The sequence below is a fragment of the Sorex fumeus genome, unplaced genomic scaffold, assembly GCF_029834395.1.
Source record: "Sorex fumeus unplaced genomic scaffold, SorFum_2.1 ptg000039l, whole genome shotgun sequence".
Taxonomy (NCBI): domain Eukaryota; kingdom Metazoa; phylum Chordata; class Mammalia; order Eulipotyphla; family Soricidae; genus Sorex; species Sorex fumeus.
Window position 1 is genome coordinate 6,952,552 of NW_026606096.1, and position 24,598 is coordinate 6,977,149.

General features: G+C 58.9%; 1 protein-coding gene across 1 annotated transcript in view; it reads right to left on the reverse strand.

Moving 5' to 3' along the window:
- Nucleotides 1–1,264: 1,264 nt before the first annotated feature.
- Nucleotides 1,265–24,598, reverse strand: part of PEBP4 (phosphatidylethanolamine binding protein 4) — a 199,683-nt gene continuing 176,349 nt past the window's right edge. Inside the window, exons 5-7 of the mRNA XM_056119167.1 lie at nucleotides 12,168–12,213; nucleotides 10,540–10,653; nucleotides 1,265–1,494 (exon numbers count right to left, since the gene is read on the reverse strand). Of these exons, the coding sequence (XP_055975142.1) occupies nucleotides 1,331–1,494; nucleotides 10,540–10,653; nucleotides 12,168–12,213 (324 nt within the window). The 3' untranslated portion in view covers nucleotides 1,265–1,330. The remainder of the gene's footprint in view (nucleotides 1,495–10,539; nucleotides 10,654–12,167; nucleotides 12,214–24,598) is intronic.

A 24,598-nucleotide genomic window follows, 5' to 3' on the forward strand; every position in this document is an offset into this window, starting at 1 on the left:
CGCCTGGGGTTTCTAGGGAGTGGGCACATCTGAGTGGCCAAGGATGGGATAGGGCAGGGGTGTCCTTGATTCTTGGCTGGAATGAAGCCAGGGGACACATTGTGGGGTTGGGGAGAGTTGAAGAGGCACTTCCTGGGGCTTCTTGTGGGGAAAGCTGGGAGACCCACAGAGACCCCAGGCCCCTTTCCTCCCTGATACTGAGGACTTTCTCCTCTCTCCCTCTCTCTCTCCCTCCTTCTCTCCCTCCCTCTCTCTAGCACTCTCTCTCTCCCCCTCCCCCCTCCCCACCCACCCCACCATGTTTGGGCCACACCAAGTGATGCTCATGTCTTACTCCTGACCCTGCACTCAGGAATCACTCCTGGCAGGCTCAGGTGACCATGTGAGATGCTAGGAACTGAGCCCCGGTCGGCCACGTGCAAGGGCCAATGCTCTACCTGCTGTACTGCCATGCTGGTCCCTCTCCCGAGCTTTCTGAAAACATCCATCAGAGGAGGTCTGGTGCCCTCCATCTGTTTATCCTTCAGGGAGCTCCTGTGCCTTCTAGGACCCAGCCTCCAGGTTGGTATACCCCAGCCTTTGCCCACCGGCCTGCCATTCTTGCCCACTGGACACACTGCTCAGCTTTCGTTTCCAGGAAGATGCCGCACGTGGGGCCCCGCCAACTCCAGGAACACAGGGAGGGTGGTCCTCCGGCTGTGGCAGGCTTTCCACTGTTGTGTTTGTCCTACCTACTCTCAGGCTGCCTCGGGGCCTGGTGTGTACCCTTCGGGCCACACAGCCATGTCACCAGGCCCTATTCTGTGTCCGTGATCCTCCTCCAAGTCCTCCCTGTCCGGCGGGGCTGAGCTCCCCAGGTGAACCCCATAGGCTGTCTCCATCCTCATACTTGCCCTCTGGGCCCCCCACCCCACCCCGTGCTGCCCCTGCAGAAAGTCAGGGATGCCTCATGGCTGTGCAGTCAACGGTGCCGGAGCTGGCCTGGAAAGGCGCCCTGCCACCAGCCGACCAGCTTGCTGGCCGCACTCCTGCCCCTCCTCTTCTACCTGCCTCCACTGCCCAGCCCAGTAAGGTGGACTTGAGTGAGGAGGGCCATCTGCTTGAGGTCCAGGAATCCCCCTTTCCCTGCATCCAGGCAAGCCTGGGGACCTGGTACCGCCATCAGTCTATTCCCGCTCCTTGGATTTTTGGAGGAGGGCAGTGAGCAGACAAACACCCCTGGATAGGCCCTGGAGGATTGTCATTTTAATCTGGAAGAGAAGGGAGCCCTCCTGAGCACAGGTGGTGGGCGAGGTGGGCCCTGGCGGAGAGCCCGGGCCATGCCAGGCATTTAATGGAGCTGGTGCTTGAGTTGGCTCTTGTGCTTATGGTCATCGCCTCCTGTGGGGGTCCAGAAGCTTGGAGAGTCCTGGAAATTCTGGGTCATGAACTGGGTGCTTGCTTCAGGATCGCTGAGTTGGTAGCGGTTCAGAAATTCATCCAGTTTCCAAGAGGCTGAAAGGATGAACAGGGCAGGGGTGAGCAGGGTGAGATGGCGTGCTGGGGTGCGGGCGGCAGGTGGCCATCTGGGGCACTCACTGAAGAGGGCACAGTGCCTGGGAAGGTCATAAGGACTGTCTAAGGCATGTGGGTTTCTTGCCCCTGATCCCTTAGCACAACCTTTCTCCTCATTGATGGGCACAAAGGAAATGCCAGCCTGGCAGGTGCCTGCTCCCTACCCCACTCTCTTCTAGACTCTTCTGACCCCATCCCCACAGAGGCCCTCATGGCCCACCACCCTTTCCTGGTGTCCCAGGACACCCCAATCACTGTGCTCTTCTGCCTGGAGCACAGGAACTCTGGTGGGCACCCAAGTCTGGGGAGCCGCAGCCGGGCCCTGGGAGGGAGCACTGCCGAGAACAGTGATCCCCACCTTAAGGGGAGGGGGCACGGGGGCCTGGGGGAAGGTGTACCCAGCAGGCAAGTGTGAACAGGCCTGGTGTCAGGGCAAGGAGGGCACAGCCCGGGGCACTGAGAGCAGCAAGGGAAGTGGTCAGAGGTAGGTTCCCACACTCTCTTTCCCAAACCCCGGGCCTCAGGCACCCTGCCTGGCTGGTTGCCACACAACACACAGGACGCCCAGTGAAATTTGAATTTCAGATAAACAACTGATAGTTTGTTAGTGTAGGTTATGGCCCACATACTGCTCGGAGCATGCTTATCCGAAAAAAATTATATCTTGCTTATCGGAAATTTGACTTAAGTGGAAGCCTACATTACTCTGCCCTTCCCTGCCCACCCCCCACCCTTGTTGTTCTTCTTCTTTTCCTTTTTGTTTTTTCTTCTAAGTCTACAACCTTCCCTGTGTGAAGGGGAGCTCAGGGGAGGCCTGATCTGAATGCCAGAGGTCAGGGGAGGCAGCCACACTTCCTTTGCGATCCACCCACATACCCACTTGTGGTCCTCTGTCTATCTGGCTGTCTGGCTGTCTGTCTGCACCCACTGCTACGCGCATGTGTGTGCATGTGAGGGGTGTGTGTGTGTGTGTGTGTGTGTGTGTGTGTGTGTGTGTGTGTGGTGTTCACACACCTGGCTGCAGAGCAGCTGGAAATCCTGGAAAGGGCTATGACACGTGGGATCACAGGTGGCAGAGGGTGGTGCCTGGTGAATGTGGGGTTCAGAAACCGGTCGCCTGAGCTCTGAGCTTCAGACCCCCAAATAATGCCAACTGATAAAACCTTAAACACCAGGGGTGCTGGAACCCCACTACCACCACCACCACCACATACTATTAAGCTTCGCAAAAGGGGGTGCTACTTTTCTCTCCAGCACACGGATAAGGGGTGTGTGTGTGTGTGTGTGTGTGTGTGTGTGTGTGTCTGTGTGTCTGTGTCTGTGTGTCTGTGTGTGGGGGGGCGGGGGGGCATCTCAAGGGGTCAGGGATGGAGAATGCACTTTCTCAGGGCTCCATCAGTTCCACCACCTGGGGACTGGGTGCCAATGCTCCGTAAATCCTGGAGGAAGAGGCAACATGGGAGGGAACCCTTCCTGGACAGGGACTTACACGGGGCGCATGGGCCTGGCCGAGGCCTCTGCTCTGGGGACTCTGATTCACGGGGAAAGCCTGGTGGGGGCTTGCTCCAGGATGTGGGTGGGAAGAAGGACTGGGTGGGGATGGGGGGGGCTGAGTGGTCACCCCCACTGTGTTTACCCTTGTGGCACAGGACAACGGGCTTCCCCCACATCCCCCATGGGGCAGGAAGGAACCGGGGTGGTGAGGAAGGAATTGAAACTCATCACGAGGTCAGGGCAGGCAGGCGGGAAGAAATCCCCTGCCCCCGAGGCCTCCCTCTCCCCTCTCCTCCGCAGTGGTGACCCCGGAATCAGAACACAGCTCTTGACTGGGCGTGGATGGTCCTGGGGGCTCTGTGGGGCCCCACGTCCAACAACAGCCCTGTGCTTTTTGGGCTTCTCAAACTCAGACCCGGCGTCCGGGGTCCCGGGCACTCGCCACTGGCCTCTCGCTGCTCCTCCCCTGGCTTGGCTGTGACTCCTTACACCCCATTTCCTGCCGCAGAGGGCAGAGGAACTGACCCTGTGCAAGTTCTAGAAGGAAGGGGGTGAGTCAGGCCCTCGGTGGGGAGGGGGGGTATTCAGCGAGGGGGCGCGGGGTGGGGTGCAGGGAGGTTGTGGCTTCCGTGGTCAGCTAAGCCGCACCCCAGAGGGCACTGCTCGTCCCAAGAGGGGCCTGAGAGGGGACCAGATGTCCAGAGTCACCTTTGAGCCTGGCACTCCCTGGACTGCGGGAGTGTTGGGAATGACCCTGGGCTAAGGATAAGCACGATCCACCCTCAGCAACGTGAGTCTGGATGCTGGTTTGGGGGGTGGGGGTGTCTCCCCCACCCCAATGTGCAGATTAGGGTTAAGCAGGTCTCCAGGAGATGGAAAAAGGGAGGCCCCAGCAAATCTAGGCCCCTTCCCTACTCATGTAGGACTTCAGAGAAAGGGGGAGGAGGATGCTTTCTCTTCCAGGATGTCTGGATGTCATTTAAGGGCACAAAAGCTAAAAGTCTTCTCTGCAGGGGGCAGGGTCCTCCCGACTGACAGTTGTTTCCCCCCCCTCCCCCACGCTGGGATTCGCAGCATCCTCAGAACCCACCAGCTTGATAAGACAATGAACACTGGGTTGGCAACAAGTTAGCCCTGGCAGAAGCCTAGGCCTGCAGTGCTCTGTGGGGGTCCTCTGGCTTGCCCTGCTTTGACCCCCCCCTCCCCGGAGGCCCATTCCTGACACCTTCCACAGGACAGGGCTCTGCCCGTCCCTGCTCCACTCACGGACCTGGGCATCTGCAGGTCTGCAGCTGCGTTCCCCTCAGACCTGGCGGTGGGGTTGTTCAGGAGAATACAAGGGGGTCCTGAGCTTTGGGGCGGGCCTCCCCTAGCTGCCTTGTAGACTGGGAGAGGGGGGCGGCATGAAACCCACTGCCCCCCCCCCCCCCCCCAACAGCCCAACAGCAGGCACTATCGGCTCTCATCAGAGGACACTGGCCCTGAAGAAGAAGAAGAAACAAAGCCGGAGCGCCCGCCTTGTTGCTGCCCCCCCAAGGGGCCGGCTCAGGGTGTAATTGGTCGGGCCCTGGGCGGCCGGCGCTGTGATAGAAACGCGGGGCCTTTCTGCTGAGATTAATGATATCCCGGCGGTGGTAGGCGGGAGGCCTGAGCCTTTTCGTTTTTGTGCCATTAAATGACATCCAGAGACTTCCACTCAGGAATGGGAAGTCTCGTTCCATCACATCCAATTACTTCTGGAGAATATTTGCTGAGTGGCTGACCTTGCCCGGCCGGGACAGGGGCTCTGACCTTGGTGGAAGGAGTTCCGGGGTGCTGGGGTGAGCCTGGTCTCCTCTGTGGAGCTGGGGAGTGGCCGTGAGCAGGCCCCCAGGGTGGGTGGGATTGGGGGAAACCTCACTCTAGCCTCTGGCTAGAATCCCAGCTTCCTGTTCAACATTCTGTGGTGGTGTCGGTTGGCAGAGCCCTGGCGGGATGGAACCCGGGGGCCTCTCTGTGGTTCCACCGAGCTCTTGGCCGCTGCAGGCTTGGCCTCCCTGGGACCTGCTTCCACGGGGGCTGCCTGGGGCCTGCGAAGGGTGCAGGCGAGTGCTCGCTGGGCGCCTGTCTGAGAGTTGCCCAGGATGGCCCCACCTGGGCTGCTGCCAGGCCCCCAGTCCTACCCGCTCTGCCAGGTGGGTGGAGCCCCGGGGAGGCAGAAGAGGGCCGCCTGCCACAAGCCCACACAGTGACTCAGGGGCTGGGCCTGGGGGATTCTGGGGCCCGGCCAGGTGAACCACCATGGGAGGTCATGGTGGGGGGCGGGGGGCGGGGGGTGCTGTTTTGCAGTAGGCTGTGTGTTGTTTGTGTCTGTCTGCCTGTGTGTTTGGGGCTAGTCTCCAGGCAGGGCCCCTGCCCTCTCCCTTCCTTTACACGCACGGTGGCCTCCTCCTTGTGGCCATCAGGCCTTCCTTCCTGGCCTCGGCGCTCACGGCTGTAGCTGCTGAACGGCTGCCATGCCTTGGTGCAGGCCTAGAACCTTTTCCCTGCAACGCCCCTTGTCTCCATCTTCCCCAGTGCCCCGCGGGCCTGGAGATGCCACAAGCAAGACCTAAGCTCCACGTGTGGCAAGTCTCTGCCTGCTCCTCCTCCGTGACCCCGGTGGGTGGGCGGCTCAGCTTCGAGCTGCGAGGAGACGGTGGTGGTGGCAGCCGCTCTCTCTGCCTGTCTCATTTTGCCAGCAGTCATTTCTCTGGCTGTCCCCAAGGCCTCCGTGGCACCAGTAATACTGGCACCATCCCGGGCGTGAGGCCTTGGAGTGGCTTCTGGGGCACTTGTCACGTTTCGGGACAGAGAGATTCCCCTTGCCCTCGACACCTCTGGGCAAAGTGACTCAGCTGTGGTGGGCCACATACACAACTCCCGTGCCCCCACGACTTCCCCATGTGGCATATCTGGGCACTTGCTCCCTCATCGTTCCCACATCAGTCTTGTGGTTGTGTTAGGGGAAGAAGGAATGAGGTGAGCTGATGGCAGGGGCAAAGCTCCCTCCCCGCTCCACAAGTCGGAAGAGAATTTGCATGGAACTGTGGGCTCCTGGTCGACCACGGCACTCCCAGTTCTAAGTGGCAGGAATACAGGCTGCCCCTCGACAGAGGGAAAGTTGGGGAGGGGCAGGGCAGACTGAGTGTGTGGAGGAGGGACGGGCACTGAGCTGGGACAAGGAGGAGGTGGACCGGCTGCCTCATCCATCTCTGTCTCTTTGTCTGTCCTGCCGAGGTGTTCAAGGAAGTCAACAAGGAGGTGTGTTTGGGAAGGTGGGGGGTGTGAGAATGTGCAGGTCTGTGCGTGTTGGTGTGTGCGGCTGGTGAACCCACAGGTCTTGTGTGTCCCCTGGGCGAGCATACTCGCTGACTGACCACTACAGGGGACTGGATACAGGGCGGCTGGGGAGGAGGGAAAGGGGACGAAAAGGTGAACTCTTCCCTCTAGGAATTTACAGCCTTCTGGTGGTGGTCGTACGCATAGAGCAACCCAAAGAGACTGAAGCAGATGACTAAGGGGGCACCACAGAAGGTTATGTGAGCGTGAGCGGGATGAGGGCTGAGGGGAGGGAGGCAGCCCGGTGGTGGAAATCTGGAGACCATCATAGAACTGTGTTCTGAAGAGGGGCAGGGGAGAAGAGGCGTGTCAGATGGGCAGATGGCCGGGAGGCCTGAGTGGGTGGGAGGCGCGGTGGCGGGGGGGGGGGGGGGGTTCTTTTCAGACACATCGCTCTCTATGAGCTGCTTCTAGTACAAGGCTTCTGTGAGGAAGTTGCAGGGGTCTTCGGGAATCAAGGACGGGCTGAGAGACCAGATTCTTGGTACTGAGTAGGAAGCTTGGGAGCCTGTTCATCGCACACAGCTGAAGTGATGATGCCCACCCTGAGCTCGGGAAGATAAAATATGGCCTTTGGGACAAACGATGGTGGACTGGGTGAGCCTTGGTCGGAAGGCATCAGCCCGGGCTCTCTCAGCTGAAGGTCCACTTCCTGCTGTCCCCTATTTGGGCTGTTGCTGTTGAGGAGCAAATATTTAAAGCTTCCCTCCTCATTCCCCGTGACACACCCCCATGCCCCCCCCCTCCCCCAGTTACCCATAAAGCTCCTGGTGACACAGACGTGCTGTTTTCTGTCCCCACAGCACTTTGAATGGTGCCGTGTGCCACACTCAGCCCCTAGCATTGTCCATGCTCATGTGCAGGGGTGGGGACAGGGGTGAGTCCCATGGAAGAAGGGCCTGAGAGGAAGGAACCATGCAGCGGCCAGAGTGGAGGTGGGGGGTGAGGGTGGGCTACCTCTCACTCCCTGTCTTGCTTCTGGAAGCCCCGTGTCGAGCTTCATGGGACAAATGGAACCCCTGCCAGTGACTCCTTGCATTCGGCTGGTGGGCACATGCCCAGTGGACGTGGGCAGAGCTTATGAGCTGGGAGAAATGCACCAAACAAAGGTCATTCAAGGGTGAAGCAGCAAGTCCAGTCCCAGTACCTTGCTGATGCTGAAATGCAGAGCCAGGACTGTGAGACGGCCTGTCGGAGGTGGCCTAGTCTGCCCATCTGGGAGCCCAAAGGCCAGCAACGTCCCTGTGGCTGGCCCCCATGATGGTGCCCCAGAGCCTGAGGGCAAAGTAGAATCCTGGACCAGGGCTCAACCTCCAACTCTGAGCCACCCCAGAGGCCCGGATTAAATGAACGTCACCTCATCTGATCTCGTGTTCCTGCAATGCCTATGGCTCACCTCAGTGCCAGAGAGGGCCCAAGCAAAGTCAGCCTGATCCCGATTCATGCTGCTCCTACCCCTCCATTCTCTAGATTCTAGAAGCTCCCACAGCATTTTCAGCTGGGAGCGTGAGGTCACATCATACACATTCCACCAGAGGCCAGGAACTAGAGGTGGTTTCTCCTGGGCCTGGTCCCTGGCCGAGCACCAACCAGGCCCTGGCCATCTGCAGGCCTACAGGCCCACCCAGCCTGGGGCCACACTCGTTCCCCAGCACGTCCAGGTGTGCGGAGAGTGCCAGGCTCGTGGAGCCTGGGCCTTGTGCAATGGCCGCTGCTGCTTTTGCAATCTCTGCCGGGCCCCTCCATGCATCTGACTCCATGCTCACGTGGCCTCCTGCTGCCTTGCTCGGGTCCCTTCTGCCCATCACCCCCGCTTGTCCTCTCTGCATGAAGACTGGCCTCTGTGTGCCCATGGCGGCTTCCCGAGCTTCCCGCCCAGCCTGCTTTCTACAATCTCCTGTTTCCCCCACTTTCTCCTTTCATCTCTGTCTCCATCACTGTCATGGTGCTGTCCCCTGACCAGGGACATTCCAGCCTAATCCTTGCCTCTGTGGTCCCCCCAGCTCAGCTTGTTAGCTTGTTTCCCCCTGCTCCGGAACTCTCTGCTTCAAATTCCCTCCCTTCTCTCTGGCCCAGACCTGCCCCATCTCTGCTGTATAGCCTGGGGGTCAAACAGATTTGTAGATGGTCCAGATTCAAGTTTCCAGATGAGGAAACTGAGGCTGAAGGTGTTTCATTAATTTGCCCCAGCGTCAAATCACTAGATAGTGACTGGAAATCTAGATTATCTTTGCAGAGAAAGACCTGGGACCCTTTCACTGGGTCCCAGGAGAAAGAGGATCATGAGAAAGGCCCGCAACTACTGGAAATCCAAATCCTCTCCAGAGGTCCTTTCAGCCAGAAGCACCCAGTTAAGAGCTTAACTAATTATAGGCTGCACTGCATTGTTATTTAAGTGTTCCCAGAAGAAACGGTAAGCCCCTTGAGGGCAGGGAACATTCTACGCCATGAAACAGTAGCCTTTGCAGAGTCCCAGCACAGAGTTTTGTCACATGGAGCGGATCACATAACTGGAAGCATGATTTTCCTGTCTTCATCTGCTGGAATACCAAAGGGGCTTTGCCTAGGTGCAAGTTCAATTCCTAAATGGTCACCCAGCAGAAGGCAGACCTCGCCACCTCCACAAATGTGACATTGGGGAAGGTCTAACTGGCATGAGTTGAGGGCTTCTGGCCCATGGGGTTCCAAAAGAAGAATGCAAGGGCTGCGGGGTTCCTGGAGGGCTCCCTGGGCTGGATCTCAGAGCCCCAGGCAGTAGCGGACAAGGCAAGCTGGCGAGTGGAGCATGCGACCGCCTCCTTTGGTGGGTGGGAAGGTTTGTACTCCTTCCCCTCCAACCTGCCCAGCCCATAAAAGCACCAACGGTCCTCTGGGGTCTCCGGCCCCCGCGGTGCTCTATGGGATTCTCCTGTGGCTAGCGCAGAGAGGATGGTCCCCAAGCTACAGCAATCCAGTGCCTGGGCTGGTGTGTGTGTGTGTGTGTGTGTGGTGGGGGGTGGTCCTGGGGGTAAAGGGCACCTAAGGAACTGGGGAAGTTGATCTTGGCCTGGGCAAGAGACTTTTTTTCTTCTTCTTTTCTTTTCCTTCTCTCTTTGCATCCCAACTCAAAGGTATGTCTTTGGCAAGGCGGTTGGAACAGATTTTCAGATTGGCACGATGCTGAGGGTACCTGGGGAGGGTTTATCAGTGAAAAGGTTGCACTCACAGCACCTCCAGGGCAGCCTGGAGCCCTCTTGATTGGTGGCTCCTGCTCGGCACATCCCAAGGGCTGGGTTCAGCCAGGGTCTCTCTGGGCTCTGCTGCCTGGGCCCTGGGGCGGCAGGGCTGGTACAATCCCTCCCTCCCTTGCTCCCTTGTGGGTGCAAACAGGTCAGGGTCTCCTGCCTGCCAGTCTGGGGGCGCAGGCATGATCTCTGAGGCTTCCCTCTCCCTCGTTATTTTTGTGTACTCCATATCACCTTCCCTCCAGAAATTCGGGGAGGTTATAGGGTGCATGAGGGTCCTTTATTTCCCATTTTTCCCGAAGAGAAACCAGGGCAGGGTGTGGCCCATCTGGGGCCTGGGAATCCAGGTGGTCACACTCCCCAGATCTGGTAGGACCTGGGCCAAGCTCCCGGGAGCTCTGGACAGTGGGTCCTGCGCCGGGTGCCAGGAGGGCGGCTCTGAGAGCCGAGTGGGGTGGGCAAGGCTGGGAGGTCATTGCCCCACCACTCAGATGGCACCAGGCAGATACAGTGATTAGTGACCAATGAAGACAGACCGGCAGGGTGGCATTCCAGGGCCCTTTCGCCTAGATCAGACTCAATTATAGGGTACAATTACCTGCAAAAGTGGGGTAGCTGCCTACACATGTCACCCGAGGTTGTGGGGAGTAACTGCTCCTTGCCCTGGCACTGTTTACTCCCCTTGGGACCCTGGCCTTGCAGACACCCCCAACCCTCCGTCTGCGGACTGCCTTCTAGGGGTCACCAGCTCACAGGCGGCCTCTCCCCCTGGACATGCCCCAGTTTGTCACGGGGCAACTCTGCCTCGGGCCCACAGCCTCTGAGGAGCACGAGTGGGTGCCCAGGGCTGTCCCTCACATCCCACCCCCTCACCCTGGCTTTGGGGAGGGGGGCACAACTGGCTTACCTCGAGTTTTGTTTTCTTTGGGAAGGAGAGAAATGCTCTTTTCTTTCTGAAGATAGACAAAGAACTGGTAGCGATGGAAGCCGGTTTTTTTCGGCGGAGAGGGAGGCCTGTAGGCTGTGGGTAGGAAAAGGGGGTTCACGTGTCACTAGACCCCCACAGTGGCTCTGGTGGCCACCCTCTGCGTAGCAGTCGGTTTTCTCTGTGGACCTTTTCAGAGACCCCGTGGAAGAGATACTTGGTGGGGGGTGAGGGGGTGGGGTGGGGCATTGGGGGGGCTCTGGCCTTTCTGGGCGGGCACCTTCTGTGACTCTTCCTGCTGAGGCCATCCCGATGCATTTCCCGCCCAAGGAGAAACCCATCTTCCTTGGCGAATGCGTTTGCCAGAGAAATTTCTTTTCTTTTTTTTTTTTCAACATTTCCTTATGAACTCAATCCCTCCAGAAGCCAATTTCTTGGCTGGATCCGGAGGATCTGGAAGTGGTTATGGGGGTGGGTGGGACGCGGTTCAAAGGTTTGAGGATGAAGTGGAGGGTCGGGGTGCTCGGGGCACCGGCGCCCGCGCAGGCTCTTCCGGAGCGGGCACGTCTCCTTTTCCCCTCTCTCTCTCTCTCCTGCGGAGGCCAGCCTCTTTTCTGGGTGAATAGTCGGGCGGGGGGCCCCCGCTGGCCCAGCCCCAGGTCTCTGCAGTGCCCCGTGGTTTTGCTGCTGGCCTGGGCCTCCTTCCAAGGGCCCTGCCCCTTCGCTCTTCCTCTCCCTGACCCAGGAGGACAGCCCTTCTGGTGAAGGCCGGGCAAGCGTGCCCCGGGAGATGCTGGGGATGCAGAGTCGGGCGGTGATGCCACCTCCCTCTCCTGACCCTCAGACAGGAACCATTTGTTGCTGAGAGCTGTTGGACATGTTTCTTAGGGTGCACTTCCGGCCAGAGGGCCGGGGGAATTCCTGATTGCTCGTCTCTCCTGGAGTCTTTGGGTGGCAGTTCAGATGTATGGTGTGCACGTGTGCTTTGAGTGAGTGAGGGCAGCTCAGGGGGTGCTGAGCGGTGAGGGTCAGTGCGGGGGTCGTAGGCCCTGGGCGCTGTGTGCTGGCCGGCAGACTGGTCACCCCGGAGCCTCGGTCAGGGTGTGCGTGTCAGGGTTTGGGGCAGCTGAGAGACGAGATGCACACATAGGGGTCCCTCCTGCGTGAGGGCAGAGGCGCCGGGCCAGCTGTGGGTGCCCTCGTGGGTGGGCGGGCGTCACACTGCGGGACCGGGGACCCACACTGGATTCCATGCGGATGAGGCTGACTGGGCGGAGGCCACTGGGGAGAAGGGCCCCCGCCTTCAGCAGAATCCTTTTCTCTAGGGAGCTTTCCTGAAGACACCCCTCCTCCTCAGGGAGTTAGGACACGCCTGAGGAGACAGGAGGGACACTTCGTGATGGCCACTGCCTGGGGAGGTGGGGTCACCGCTCCTGTGAGGAGGCCCTGGGCAGGGGGACTCTGAGGTGACACATGAGGGGGACTGAAACCAGGCTCCTGGCTCAGCACTGAGCACTCCTTCTGGGTGGGGTCTGAGAGCCAGCAAGGGTGGGAGTGAGGGTGGGAGTGAGGGACGCCAGAACGCACCCCTCAGAGAGGGTCTCACTCACCTGTCAGCTCTTTGCCCCGAATATGCCCTTTCTTCAAGTCCACACCCTGAAAGAGAGACAGGTAGGGTGGTGGTGGGGTCTGTCCTAGGCCACAGGCCCCTGCCCCCTGCAGCTGCCTGGGGCAGCTGGCCCTGAGCTCCTGCCCTCCTAGGAGGAGGAGGAGGAGGAAGAGGAGGAGGAGGAGGAGGAAGAGGAGGAGGAGGAGGAGGAGGAGGAGGAGGAGGAAGAGGAAGGGGAGGAGGAGGAGGAGGGTTCATGGCTTCACCTGGAAGTCTGCCCCCTGACCTCTGGAGGGACCAGATGGACACGTCCCCCCTCCCCATGCCCTGGTCAGCACTGAGGCTGGGTTGTCTGGGACTGGCAGATTCGGGGTCCGGGGCTGCTGGAGCCCCCAGAAGGCCGCCGGGGTGGGGGCAGTCAGGGGGCAGTTTCTGCCTGCTCCTTGGCCCGCTTGGCCTCCAGGACCCAGGCAGATTCTGTGGCTGCTGGGACTGCCTCAGTCTCCCCCTTCTCTTCCTCTCCTCCCTTCTCCCCTCCACTTGGTGTCTGTGGGATAATGAGGCGACCCTGGGGGCGGGTGCTAATTATTGTTTGTGCAGGACGGGGAGATGCTCAGATGAAAGGGACTGGAGACGGGCCCCTGGGTCCGTGCCACAGTTGGGCCCCGGCCATGCCACGGAGCCCTGCGGCCCCTAGAGTGGGGTTTTATAGCCTTAATGATGGTGATTAGCGTGGCTCTCCATTGATTCTGCCAACACCTAACTGTGCCTGGCCACCTTTCCTGCAGCCCTTCCTGTGCAGCCCAGGGTTGGGGGGAGGCTGGAGGGGGCGGGGAAGACGCAGGTGGAGAGCTTGAGATTTCATCCCAAGGAGAATGGAGGGGTAACCCAGCCCTCCTACCACACCCAGACCCCACCCCCTTTTTTCCGGGTCACACCCAGCGATGCTCAGGGGTTCCTCCTGGCTCTGCACTCAGCAATTACTCCTGGTGGTGCTCAGGGGACCAGGATAGGGATGCCAAGGATTGAACTCGGGTCGGCTGCATTCAGAGCAAATGCCCTAACCGCTGTGCTATCGCTCCAGCCCCCTCGCCCCCTTTTCTTGCACCCCGAACTTCCCTGTTAGCCATGGCTTGTCTATGCCTCACTGTCCAGTGCTCTGCCCCCGAGCTCCACCCCAGCCCCGTACCCCACTCTCACAGGGGCCTCTGTGCCCGGGGGTGCCTCGCTGTTGCTCTGGGCTGCCTTGGTTGCCAAGGCGGGCGGATACTGGAGGAAGGAGCCGCGGGTGCACACGTGCTGCTATCCCCTCCTGTGGCTCTCCCTGCCCTGTCCCTGCTTCTGGGCCAGAGACACCCCTCACGCACCCCGGGATCAGGCCTGCCCACATCTGGACTGGCACCAGCATGGATGGCCGGGTGCTGAGATGTGGGGCACCAGGATGGCAGGGGTATTTCGGCGGGCACCCATGTCCCCTAGGGGAGGCTTAAAGGACCCCGTCTGGAGCCACTTTCCCCAGCTCCTCAGGCCTGGGAGGCAGGACTATGCAGGGGGCTTGAGCCAGGGCGCCAGGCTGGGCCCAGGGCTTCGGTCTCTGCCCTCCAGCCTCCTTCCCCTCATTCCTTTCCCAGCCAGCCCCCACCAGACAGCCCCGTGGTTTGTTTAAACACAACAATAGCAACCAAAGCTGGCTGTTTCTTCTCAATTCCCCTGAGGCTGGAGTCCCACCCAGAGTGATAAACAAACCTCTCTCCTGGGCTGGGGCCCTGAGGTCAGGGAGCCGGTCTCTTTCGGTCTCTGCCCAGCCTGGAAAGTCTGATTTGGAGCCCCGATGGGGCAGGAAGGCGCTGCAACCCACCCATCCACCCCCTCACACCCCCACCCCCCTTCGCTTTCATCCCAAGGAGACTTTCTCATCCTCCGGAACCAGCTTGGCAGAGAGGAGGAAACCCTGGGTCCCTCGGGTAAACCCAGTGGCCCTTCCGGCCTGCCTTCCACTGCCGCTACCCTGAGCCCACAGCTGCTGGGAGCTGGACGGGGACCAAGGGCCGCTTCTCTACAGGCTGAGAGTCTCGAGATGGGGTCGCTGGGTATTTCCAGAAGGGAGCTGGGCCTATGGGAGGCTCCCAGGGAGTCCAGACTACAGCCTGGCCTAGGGGTGCCTGCAGGGGAGAAGCACAGACTCCCCCCTCCCCGCCCCCCACACCTGTCCTCAAGCACCAAGAGTTGAGCGGGAAGGACCTGCTGTGGGTGGGTCCCCTCCACCGCCCGCTGCAGCCCCTTAGGGTGCTGGTCCTTTTTGAGATGGTTGAGGGGCACGGGAGGGGAACCTCCTTTCTTGTCCATAGCAAACACGGGCTGACGCTTTCCAAAGGAACTTGTGCAAGTGCTGGGGGTGAGAAAAGACAATGACAGAAATCGCAGGTAGCACAGGGGACCCCTGGGCAGGAGGACCCCTGGTGGGGGCGGGGGGTTCTCAGGGATCCATGCAGGAGTGGCCGAGGTGTGTGGGGGTGAGCTGCGGGCATGTCCCCGTGCTGGGCACCCGCTGACCTGGAAAGGCAGCTGCAGCATCCTCTGGACTTGCACCCCTCACACCCCCAGCCAGCAAGGGGGGGAGGGGAGGGATTGTTCCGGAGGACCCCGAACTCCAAGGCTGTGGGAGCAGGCTGTTTCCTTATGAGGTGGCCCCATGTGTGCATGTGTGTGTGTGCGCACGTGCATGTGTGTGCACATGTGTGTGTGTGCATGTGTGCGTGTACATGAGTCTCACAGTGCTGGGGGTCGCAGCGGGGTGGACAGCCTGGCACAGGGAGAGGTGCCCCTTGCCCTCACTGCAGACAAGGAGAGACCCTGCACATATGGTAGGAATGTCTGGGAACTCAAAGAGTGAGGTTTGCTTCCCAGGGCTCTGCCCTGACAGGGACACTGGCCTGATGATGTTCCTGCTGACAGGCCTCGAATCCCACCAAGAGCCGTGCTGGAGGCCCAGGGACGAGTCTTGCTCCGTGACTGACCATGCCTCGGCATTTCCAGGGCTCCTTCTCCAGCTCACAGGCCCTGCTCCCCACTACAGGAAGGACGGAGCTCAGAACCCCCGTTTGACTGGAGAGAAGAAGCCCAGAGAGGCGGCAGCGGATTAGGATGGGTCATTGGCCCTCTTGGGGCCCTTTCCAGCATTCACAGGGTGAGGAGAGGCGTGGTTGGTGCCTGGCCATCTCAGGTCCTCACCTTCATCAACCCTAGGTCCTCCTTCAACCTGCTTCCTGTAATCTTTTTTGTTTGTTTGTTTTTGTTTTTTGCTTTTTGGGTCACACCCAGTGATGCCCAGGGGTTACTCCTGGCTCTGCACTCAGGAATTACTCCTGGTGGTGCTCGGGGGACCACAGGGGATGCTGGGAATCGAACCTCGGTCGGCTGCATGCAAGGCAAATGATCTACCTGCTGTGCTATCGCTCCAGGCCCTGCTTCCTGTACTCTATGGTCACCTTGGGCCTCCAGCTGAGAGGAAGGGTCACCAGTCCTGCCCCTTGGCCCCTTCATGGGGATGTGTGTCCGTGTCTATGCCACTTCTCCAGGTAGCCATAAGGGGGCTTGCTTGCTCTCCTTCCTTGCCTAGGCCCTTCCCTCTCCTTCAGTCACTCCCTCTCTGGGCTTCCTTGCCTGCCCCTGGAAAACCTGCCACCTTGTTCGAGAGTCCTTGTTGCAGGCTCTGGGTCTGGGGAAACCCAAACAGGCCCAAGAGCTATTTGCGGGTGAAGGAGTGAAGCTAGGACGAGGGTCTGGACGCAGGGCCCTATGTCAGGTGCATCCTCAGGGACCACCTTACTCCTGCCACCGAGACCTGGATCCTTCCATCTCCTGGGCAGGCCCTGGAGTCTCCGACAGAATCAGGCTCTGAGCTATTAAGCCCTTGGGAACTCCAAGCAGAAGAGTCCCCTGGCCGCGTGCCTGTCCCCGTGCTTTCTTGATCGTAGGGGTGTCCAACGCATGTCCCAGCCATCTAGGAAGGCCAGGGTAAGGGCTTCCCACTGACCAGATTGGATTTGTGAGCTCCGGCTGGTGGGAAGGGGCCTGGCTGGGGGAGACCCGAGCAGGGGGGCTGGCCCAGGGTCCTCATTCCAGTTCAATTACCCGCAGGCAGCTGCCCGCCCACCTGGCATTTGGGAAGGCCCCAGGTCCTTGGGGCCCGCTGACCCCCGAGGGCAGGGTCAGCGGCACATTTCCTGGAGCGCCAGGAGATGATTTAATCTCTTCACCCGCCTCTTCCCACTCTGGCGGAGGATTCAATCACTGCTGCGGACTGGCTACGAACCTGGGTCAGAGTGGGATGCTCTAGTGTTTCAGCCGGGGGCGGGGTGGGATGGGGGTGGGGGGCATCCAAGAGTCCGAACTGGAAAGGTGAGGAGCGGGAAGGTAAGGGGAGCAGAGGGAGAACGGGGCAGCATGGCCTTGGGGTGGGGGGTGGAGGGAGAGAGTGAGGGTACCAAGGCACAGACTCTCTGCTTCTGCACAACTGCCTGCGCACAGCTGAGGGGAAAGGATGGAGGAAGACACCCAAGAGCGGAGAATGCCATTTGGGGGGTGTCAAATGGGAGATGCATGCTGAAAGTAGACTATAGACCGAACATGATTGCCACTCAATGCCTCTTTTGCAAACCACAGCACCCAAAAGGAGAGAGAGAACAAAAGGGAATGTCCTGCCACAGAGGCGGGGTGGGATGGGGGGGATGGGGGGGTGGGAGGGATACTGGGATTAGTGGTGGGGCAGAATGGGCACTGGTGGAGGGATGGGTACTCGATCATTGTGTAACTGAAACCAAAGCACAAAAATTTCTAAGTCTACAACTGTACCTCATGGTGTTTCACTAATAAAAAAAATCAAATAAAAATAGTATGAGAAGAATATCCAAAGACAGTGAAAAGAAGGACCCGGAGGGCTGGCTCATGGTAGGAAGCTTGCCATGGTAGGAAGGGGGAGGGGGGAGGCGGTTAGGACAGAGAAGGGACGACTATGACAATGAGAGTTGGAAAGATCATTCGGGACAAGAGCTGACTGCTGGAAGGAGGAAAAGGGATATGCATGATGCTCTTTCAGTGACAGAATTGCAAACCATAGTACTTAAATGGAAAGAGAGAGAGAGACAGAGACAGAGACAGAGACAGAGAGACAGAGAGAGACAGAGACAGAGAGAGAAGTGCTTCCATAGAAGCAGCTACTGAGGGGCAGAAGAGAACCTGGGGACACTGGCAGTGGGAAATGTATACTGGTGGAGGGATGGGCGTGGGAACATTGTATGACTGAGACCCAGTGTGAACAACTTTGCAACTGTGTATCTCATGGTGATTCAACTAAGTTTTCAAGTTTCAGGGGCTGGAGCAATAGCACAGTGGGTAGGGCGTTTGTCTTGCAAGTGGCCCCACCCAGGTTCAATTCCCAGCATCCCATATGGTCCCTGAGCACCGCCAGTAGTGATTCCTGAGTGCATGAACCAGGAGTAACTCCTGTGCATCACCGGGTGTGACCCCTCCCAAAAAAGTTCAATTCAATTACTTTTTTTTGGGGGGGGGCGTGGTCACACCCAGTGATGCTCAGGGGTTACTACTGGCTCTGCACTCAGGAATTGCTCCTGGTGGTGCTTGGGGGAACCTATGGGATTGAACCTGGCTTAGTCACTTGCAAGGCGATTGCCCTACCCACTGTACTATCACTCTGACCCTCAATTACGTTTGTTTTTAAAGTACAAAAAAAAAAAAAAAGAGTGTGAAATGCTACCTAGCAATCGGGTTGGCTCTGCAATAAGGCAGGCAGTGGATGGAGGGGAGGGGTCCTTCAGGCTCCAGGATTTCAGGGTTTTTTTTGCCCTGGAGCTGCGGGAAGGACCTCACCACAGCAGAGGGTGGGGTATGTGGGGACCTGCGCCCTGGGGATGGAGGGTTCTAGATTCCAGGGGAGAGCTGGCTGCTTCCTCCACTTCCCCCAGGAAGCATCTGTGCTTGGCACTACTTGGCACCTTCCTGGGTCATGGGGGACTTCCCAGGTCCTGAATCCTGCCTTGGCTTCAGCTCTGTAGGGTGTTACCGCCCTGGGTCTCCAACTGCCCACATGGGATGGGGCAGCTGGGGGTGGTGGGTGAGGTAAGGCGGCCTCAGGGAGGGGTCTGCTTCTCCCAGGAGGCCAGCACCTTCTCCCAGGCTTTTCCTGGGTTCCCCCACACTGGGTAAAGCGCCCAGAGTTCCTCAGGCCTAAAGTCAAGGGTGTGGCTGGGAAAATCCAGGCTGTCCAGCTCTGTGGCTCCAGGCCATGAAGACACGCATGTGGCTCGCCATCTCGAACCTGTGTCTGTGTTCCTCTCTGGCATCGTGGCCCGGCATGTGAGGGCTGGGGAGCTCCAGGAATCAGTAAACGAGAAGCCCTGTGTGGGACAGGAACATGACTAAGACGCATTTCACAGCAAGGAGGAGCCGGCTATCTAGGAGAGTCCGATAGAGCAACAAAGAAACAGCAGAGGGCAGCTTCAGGACCGGAGACCTGGACCCCAGCTGTGTGTGTGTGGGGAGGGGGGGGCTGGGAGGAAGGAACAGTTGGGTATTAGGAAACGTAAGGTGACAGGAGGGAATGGGGGAGGAAATAAAGAACGCAGGGCTTGGCCTGCAACCCCGATCCACTTACAATCAGGAAATAATAAGCTGGAATCCCAAGACAGGGAAAGCTGTTGAGAATGTTCACCCCTTTATCTGAGTCTTGAAGAGTGGAGAGGGGCTTCTTAACTGTCCAGTGGACAGATGGGTGGGGGGGAGGGGAAGGACACTGTAAGTCGAGGCAACTGCCTAAACAGCATCGGGATATGTAACGAGCTATGAAAGGGCCGGGCGGGCTGGAGAGGCGCACGGCTGGGGTGGAGAGGCGGGGGCTGCCTTGGCTGACGAGAAGCAAAAACACACAGAAGCCTAAGCCGAGGGTCTAGCACCTGGGCAGGGCTTCTCCATTCCCCCGATTCAGCAGCTGTGTCCCTGAGGCCTGGAGAGGCACAGGAGGTGCTAATCTTGGTAGCGGACAGGCCCTGGAATGATGCCCCTGGCCAGTCGGGGCAGGACGGGGCTCGATGGCCTCACTCCGGGCAGGTGCGTCTGCAGCCCTGAGTCCAGACAGCTCTCCCTCCCAGACTGTCATAATTCCAGGTCATCAGAGTGACTCCATCCTCATCAGAGATAAAACCGAATGGAAAGCACCGCACCCCTCTACCCGTCAACGTCCCGAGCTGGGCATGAGAAGTCCGCCACAGGACCTGCACACTCAGAACTTCCGGAGAACACTGTGGTTCCCTTCTCAGAATCGCCATCCCATGGTTTCCCGTCCCACAGAAGCCAGTTGTGAGCTTTGGGGACCCACGGTGGTACCCCCCATCATCTGCATGCCTTCCCAGGGGAAAAGGCACCTCCATTTCTTCTTTCTTTCTTTCTTTCTTTCTTTCTTTCTTTCTTTCTTTCTTTCTTTCTTTCTTTCTTATTGAATGGCCGTGAGAACAATTACAAAGCTTTCAGGTTTAAGTCCCGGTCATACAATGCTCAAACACCCATCCCTTCACCAGTGCGCATTTTCCACCACTAAGATGGTGGTATTCCCTCCATCCCACCCCTCCCCCTGCCTGTGAGGCAGATGATTTCCACTTAACTCTCTCTCTACTTTGATTACATTCATTACCCCCCATTTCTTTTTGTCTTAACCCTGTCTGTCAGTGGTCAGCCCCGTTCTCTCTCTGGGTGGAGTTCCAGGGTAAGGTGAGCGGGGGAAGAAGGGAAAGAAGAAAGAAATAAAGAAACCAGTGCTTGGTCTCCGCAAACCCAACCCACTTACAAACAGCCGGGAAATAATTAGCTGGAATCCCAAGAACAAGGATAAGCAGCGGTAAGCTTTGGGTCACTGTTCTGTTCCAGTGTCAATTTGGACCAAATTCTTGAAACACGGGACACATGCTGAGATCTTCAGTGTCAACCGCGGGTCGCTAGAATGCGACACTTTTATCCTGACTCACACGGGGAGCTGGGGAGGCCTCTTAGACACATTTCCCCGATGCCTCAAATTTTGCGTGTCTAACCTCTTTGCTTCTTTACCCTTAATGATGCTGGATAGCGATCTTATTAAAACCCTCGTTCTTGTCTTGTTAAACACACACCCAGAGACGAACTGATGCAATTTTAACACCATGGTGGCTGTCATGGTGAAGAGTCAGTTCTGGTCCCTGCCGGTGCCCCAGACTGCAAAGCTGAAAACATATTGGGGGGGGGGGGGGGGCGGGCCGCAGTGCGCCTGCTCAGACCTCCGGGGTTGGGGGGGGGTGTTCAGGGATGGAAAATGTGATGAGGGATCGCAAAGTGAGCTGGTGCGGGCACAGACAGCATGGCGGGCCCCTCTGCCGGGCACTCGCTCTGGTCCTGCCCTCCAGGTCTCTCTGCTGAGAAGCACGAGGGATGCCCAGCTGGAGGCAAAGGCCGGCTGCTGGGCTGGCCTGGCCAAGCAGCCGGGCTTCACCATCACACTCCTGGCAGCGGCAGCAACAAGTCGGGTGTGGGGGTCAGGGGAAGGCGCCATTCAGTCACGGCGGTGCCCGCGGCTGGTACCTGAGCGATGAACACGGCTACTCTCAAGGGCAGCCCGGGCTTCAGTCCAATGCCATCACCCCTTAGGTCTGTGGCTTTGCACAGGACTGACTCTTGATTTCGCCGCGCCTCCGTTTTCATGCCCAGATGGTGGCGGCGACAATGAGACCTGCCCTGCTTTCTTCTCTGTAGACTTGCAAAGATGAAATGAGGAGGAGATGGAATATTCTAGAGCCCTGCAGTGCTGGGGAAGTGTGAGGGCTGTCATGGTTCCCCTGCCCCTTCCCAGGGCTCAAGGAGGGAGGTGGGGGCACGGGGAGTCGAAGGCTGACCTGGGCGTGCACAGGGCAGGGGGCGGAGGTGGTAGGGAGCAGGGGGAGGGGTGTGAGGGGTTGCTGCCTCCGCCTGTACCCCTCCAAGCCCCTCCTGCGAGCTCTTCTGCTGTGACAGGCCCGAGCAGCCTGCTGGCAGGGTCAACCTCATAAGGCTAATGGCTGTGCCGTGGGCTCGGAGGTTACTCAGCTGTGAACGTGGGGCCCGTCCTGCTGGTTCTGTACTCACCCGGGGTGCGCAGAGCGTGGCCCATAATGTTTATTAATATGCCTTGATGAGGGGCATTAATATCTCTTAATGACACCATCTGAGCCAGGCTGGCTCCCTTTCCTCCCTCCTTACCCCCTTCTCTCCCATCCCCTGGGCAACAGGCACAGCCCCGGGACATGGCCTGAGGGGGGCCCAGCTCAGGGTTGTCTGAGGGGCAAGAGCTGCTGACCCACGAGCTCGGGGACCCTCTGCAGCCAGGTGGGAACGGGGCATGCCAGACACGGCCTGGTGCCCAGAGCAGGGAAGCAAAACAGTGGCAAGGCTTGGCTGAAATAGCGGGGATGGGGGGGGGGGCAGGGGGAAGACGCAGGGCCAGGAGGGGCTGTACACACCCCTGCAGCAAAAGGGGAGGGGAAGAGATGGAGCAGTACTCCCAACGCTCACCCCACAGTGCTCTCACACGCTCACTTGTGTGCATTTCTTTATGTTCAGACCCAAAGGCCTCTGCACACACCTACTGTACACACATACACCACACACACACACACACACACATACACACACTCACAACCTTAAATGGACACACAGACTCACAAGTCCAAACAATCACACACAAGCCCGAATTGTTCACATTTACACACTCATAGACTCGCAAACCGTCCTCACGTGGACACATGTCTGTATCGTGTCTTCACTTACATCAACACACGCACTGGCTCACACACACGCACAGTCACGGTTCCACATGTACACACCTATCCATGCATGCTCATACTCAAGCTTTCATAACACACACACACACAGAGGAGACACACAAAGACTCATTTGGGCTCATGCTCTCATGGAAATGCACATAGGCACATTCACACACGTACACAGGCTTCTAACACTTGAACACATGCTCACCCCCACAAGACACCCATGTGCTCACAGGCGCCCTCTCCAGGAACACCAGGGCAGAGCAAGACCGGCAGAATTGGGGGTGGCCCTTTTGGGAAAGGGGGAGGCAGGGGATCAGTGCAGTGCTGAGGGTGCTCCTGAACCCCTACAGAGCGCAGCAGGAGTGGGGTCCCTGTGCTGCCCTCCGGCCCTGCCAGGGGGGAAGTGTGGGCAGTGTCATTCATTTCTAGGGAGCAGCAGAACAACGGGGAAGGGGTGCAGGTAAGCCCCCACACGCTGCGCTCGGGGCGCTGCAGCCGGCTGGAGGAGAGGGTGCTCACACGCCCTTCTCCCTCCATCTCCCCAGCATCTTGTCTTTCTGGCCAGGCGGGCACCTGGCAAGGAGGAGAGGTGCCATGGAGAGGCCGCCCCTCTCCAGGCCCAACACCCACCTGACCCCAGTGCTTGTGAACATGATCTTGGGTGCTGTGCCATGGCAGACACTCGGGGAGGTTCTGAGAGCTGCCCCGGGCCACTTTCACCCACAGAGGGGTTCAGCCGGCTCTGTTCAGGCCCCAGCTCTGTTCTGGTCGCCAGGAGGACAGGAGCTCCCAGCCCGCCCTAGCCTCTGCCCTGAGTGGTTCTGTGCACATGTAAAGCAGGTGCTTGACTGCCTGGGCCCCTCTCTGAGATGACAGCATCCTTGAGCCTTTGAGCCCTCTTGGGAAACTGCCAGTATCGGGGGGAGTCAGCTGCCTTGGTTCTAATCTCTCTTTTGCCCTATTTTAGGTTTCCATACTGGCCCAAGAGGAACGAGAAAGGGTGGTCCATGGGTGGGCCCTGCCAAAGGGCCCTGATGTGAGAACTGCCATATCAGGAAGGAAGAAGGGATGGAGGGAAGGAAGGAGGGAGAAACGAATGGTAAGGAAGAAGAGAGATAGAGAGAAAAAGAAGGAAGGAGAGAAGGAAGGAGGAAGAGGAAAGGAAAGATGTAGGAGAGAGGAAGAGAAGGAAAGAAGGAAGGAGACAGGGAAGGAAAGAAGGAAGGAGACAGGGAAGGAAAGAAGGAAGGAGACAGGGAAGGAAATAAAGGAGAGAAGGAAGGAAGAAATGAAGGAGAGTCTTTCTGGCAAGAAGCTGGTGGGTGTCAGGGATTCTGAATAAGAAAAGAGGCTGGCAAGGAGAGAGACTGGCGAAACCCTGAGCTCTTTATAAAGTGTGTCAGGTAGCAGAAAGCTTTAAGGTCTCATTCAAATCCCACCTTGCTCTTTGCAGACTGCCTGGCCGTGACCTTGGGCAGCCCCCTGAGCCCTTTGCCCCTTGCGCTCCAGCAGCAGGAATGCCTGGGTTGGTCAGAAATGCAGTCCTGGAGCTGGGGAGACAGCGCAGGGGCCAAGGCAGCAACCCCGAGAGCTGGGCTGGCCCCGGACCCCCAGAGGCACTGGCTGAGTCATTGGATCCTGCCTGGTTGGCCCAGACCCTCTGTGAGTGGCCCCCAACCCCTAAAATACTGCTGGGGGGCTCCCCACACGGGAAAGAAACGCAGCGCTTCAGGCCGCAGCCCAGAGTGGTGCAGACCCATGCTCTCTTTCCACAACTCGGAGCAGGAGATGCCGACGCACTTGAGCAGGTCAAGAAACTGTGTCCTACCCCGATCCCTGGGGCTCCAGACTGGCCAGGCCTGCTCAGACCTGAGGGGCAGCTGTGGTGGTGGTGGTGGTGGTGGGGCTTCCTGGGGCCATCCAGGTCCCACAGCCTTGGCAAGCTCAGCCCCCTGGGAGCTCGGCTCCAGGGGGGCCACGCGGGAGGAGACGGCTGGGCCTGGACGTGGGCACAAGGCTGGCCTGACCTCAGCGATGGGGTCTCAAGCACGTCCCTGCTGGAGAGAGATGAGTTCAGGAGCTGCCGCGGGGGCGGGTGGTGGTGGTAGTGGTGTCGGGCAAACCCCTTTCCCTGCCAGGCGCCCACTCCCAGGCCTGCTCAAGGGGGAAATCTTTCTGCCCAGGGTTGGGGGATCCCTGAGAGACCGCGGAACTACAGGTGGTGGCCGGGTCGGTGCTGCTGAGTGCCCAGGGCCAAGTGACCCCCCCCCCCCCCTCACCATCCCGTTTCCTCTGCTCACAGATGTCCAAGCAGAGTTCCGGCCCCAGCAAAGCTGCCGCCCTGTTCTTCCATTCTGGGACCACACCAGGCCCGTGTGCCGGCCCTCGGTGGCCCTGTGTGCCCAGGCTAGGCCAGGCTCACCTGTCTCGGCCCAGGCAACCGTGCACGGAGTCCAGGGGCCCAGGCCCCACAGCTGCCAGCTGGGACCAGCTCGCTCCCATTCCACGGTGCCACCTTTTACAGTGCCCGGCAGGCAAATGCCAATCTGGGCAGCTTGGCAATTACAATGAACAAACAACCGAGACT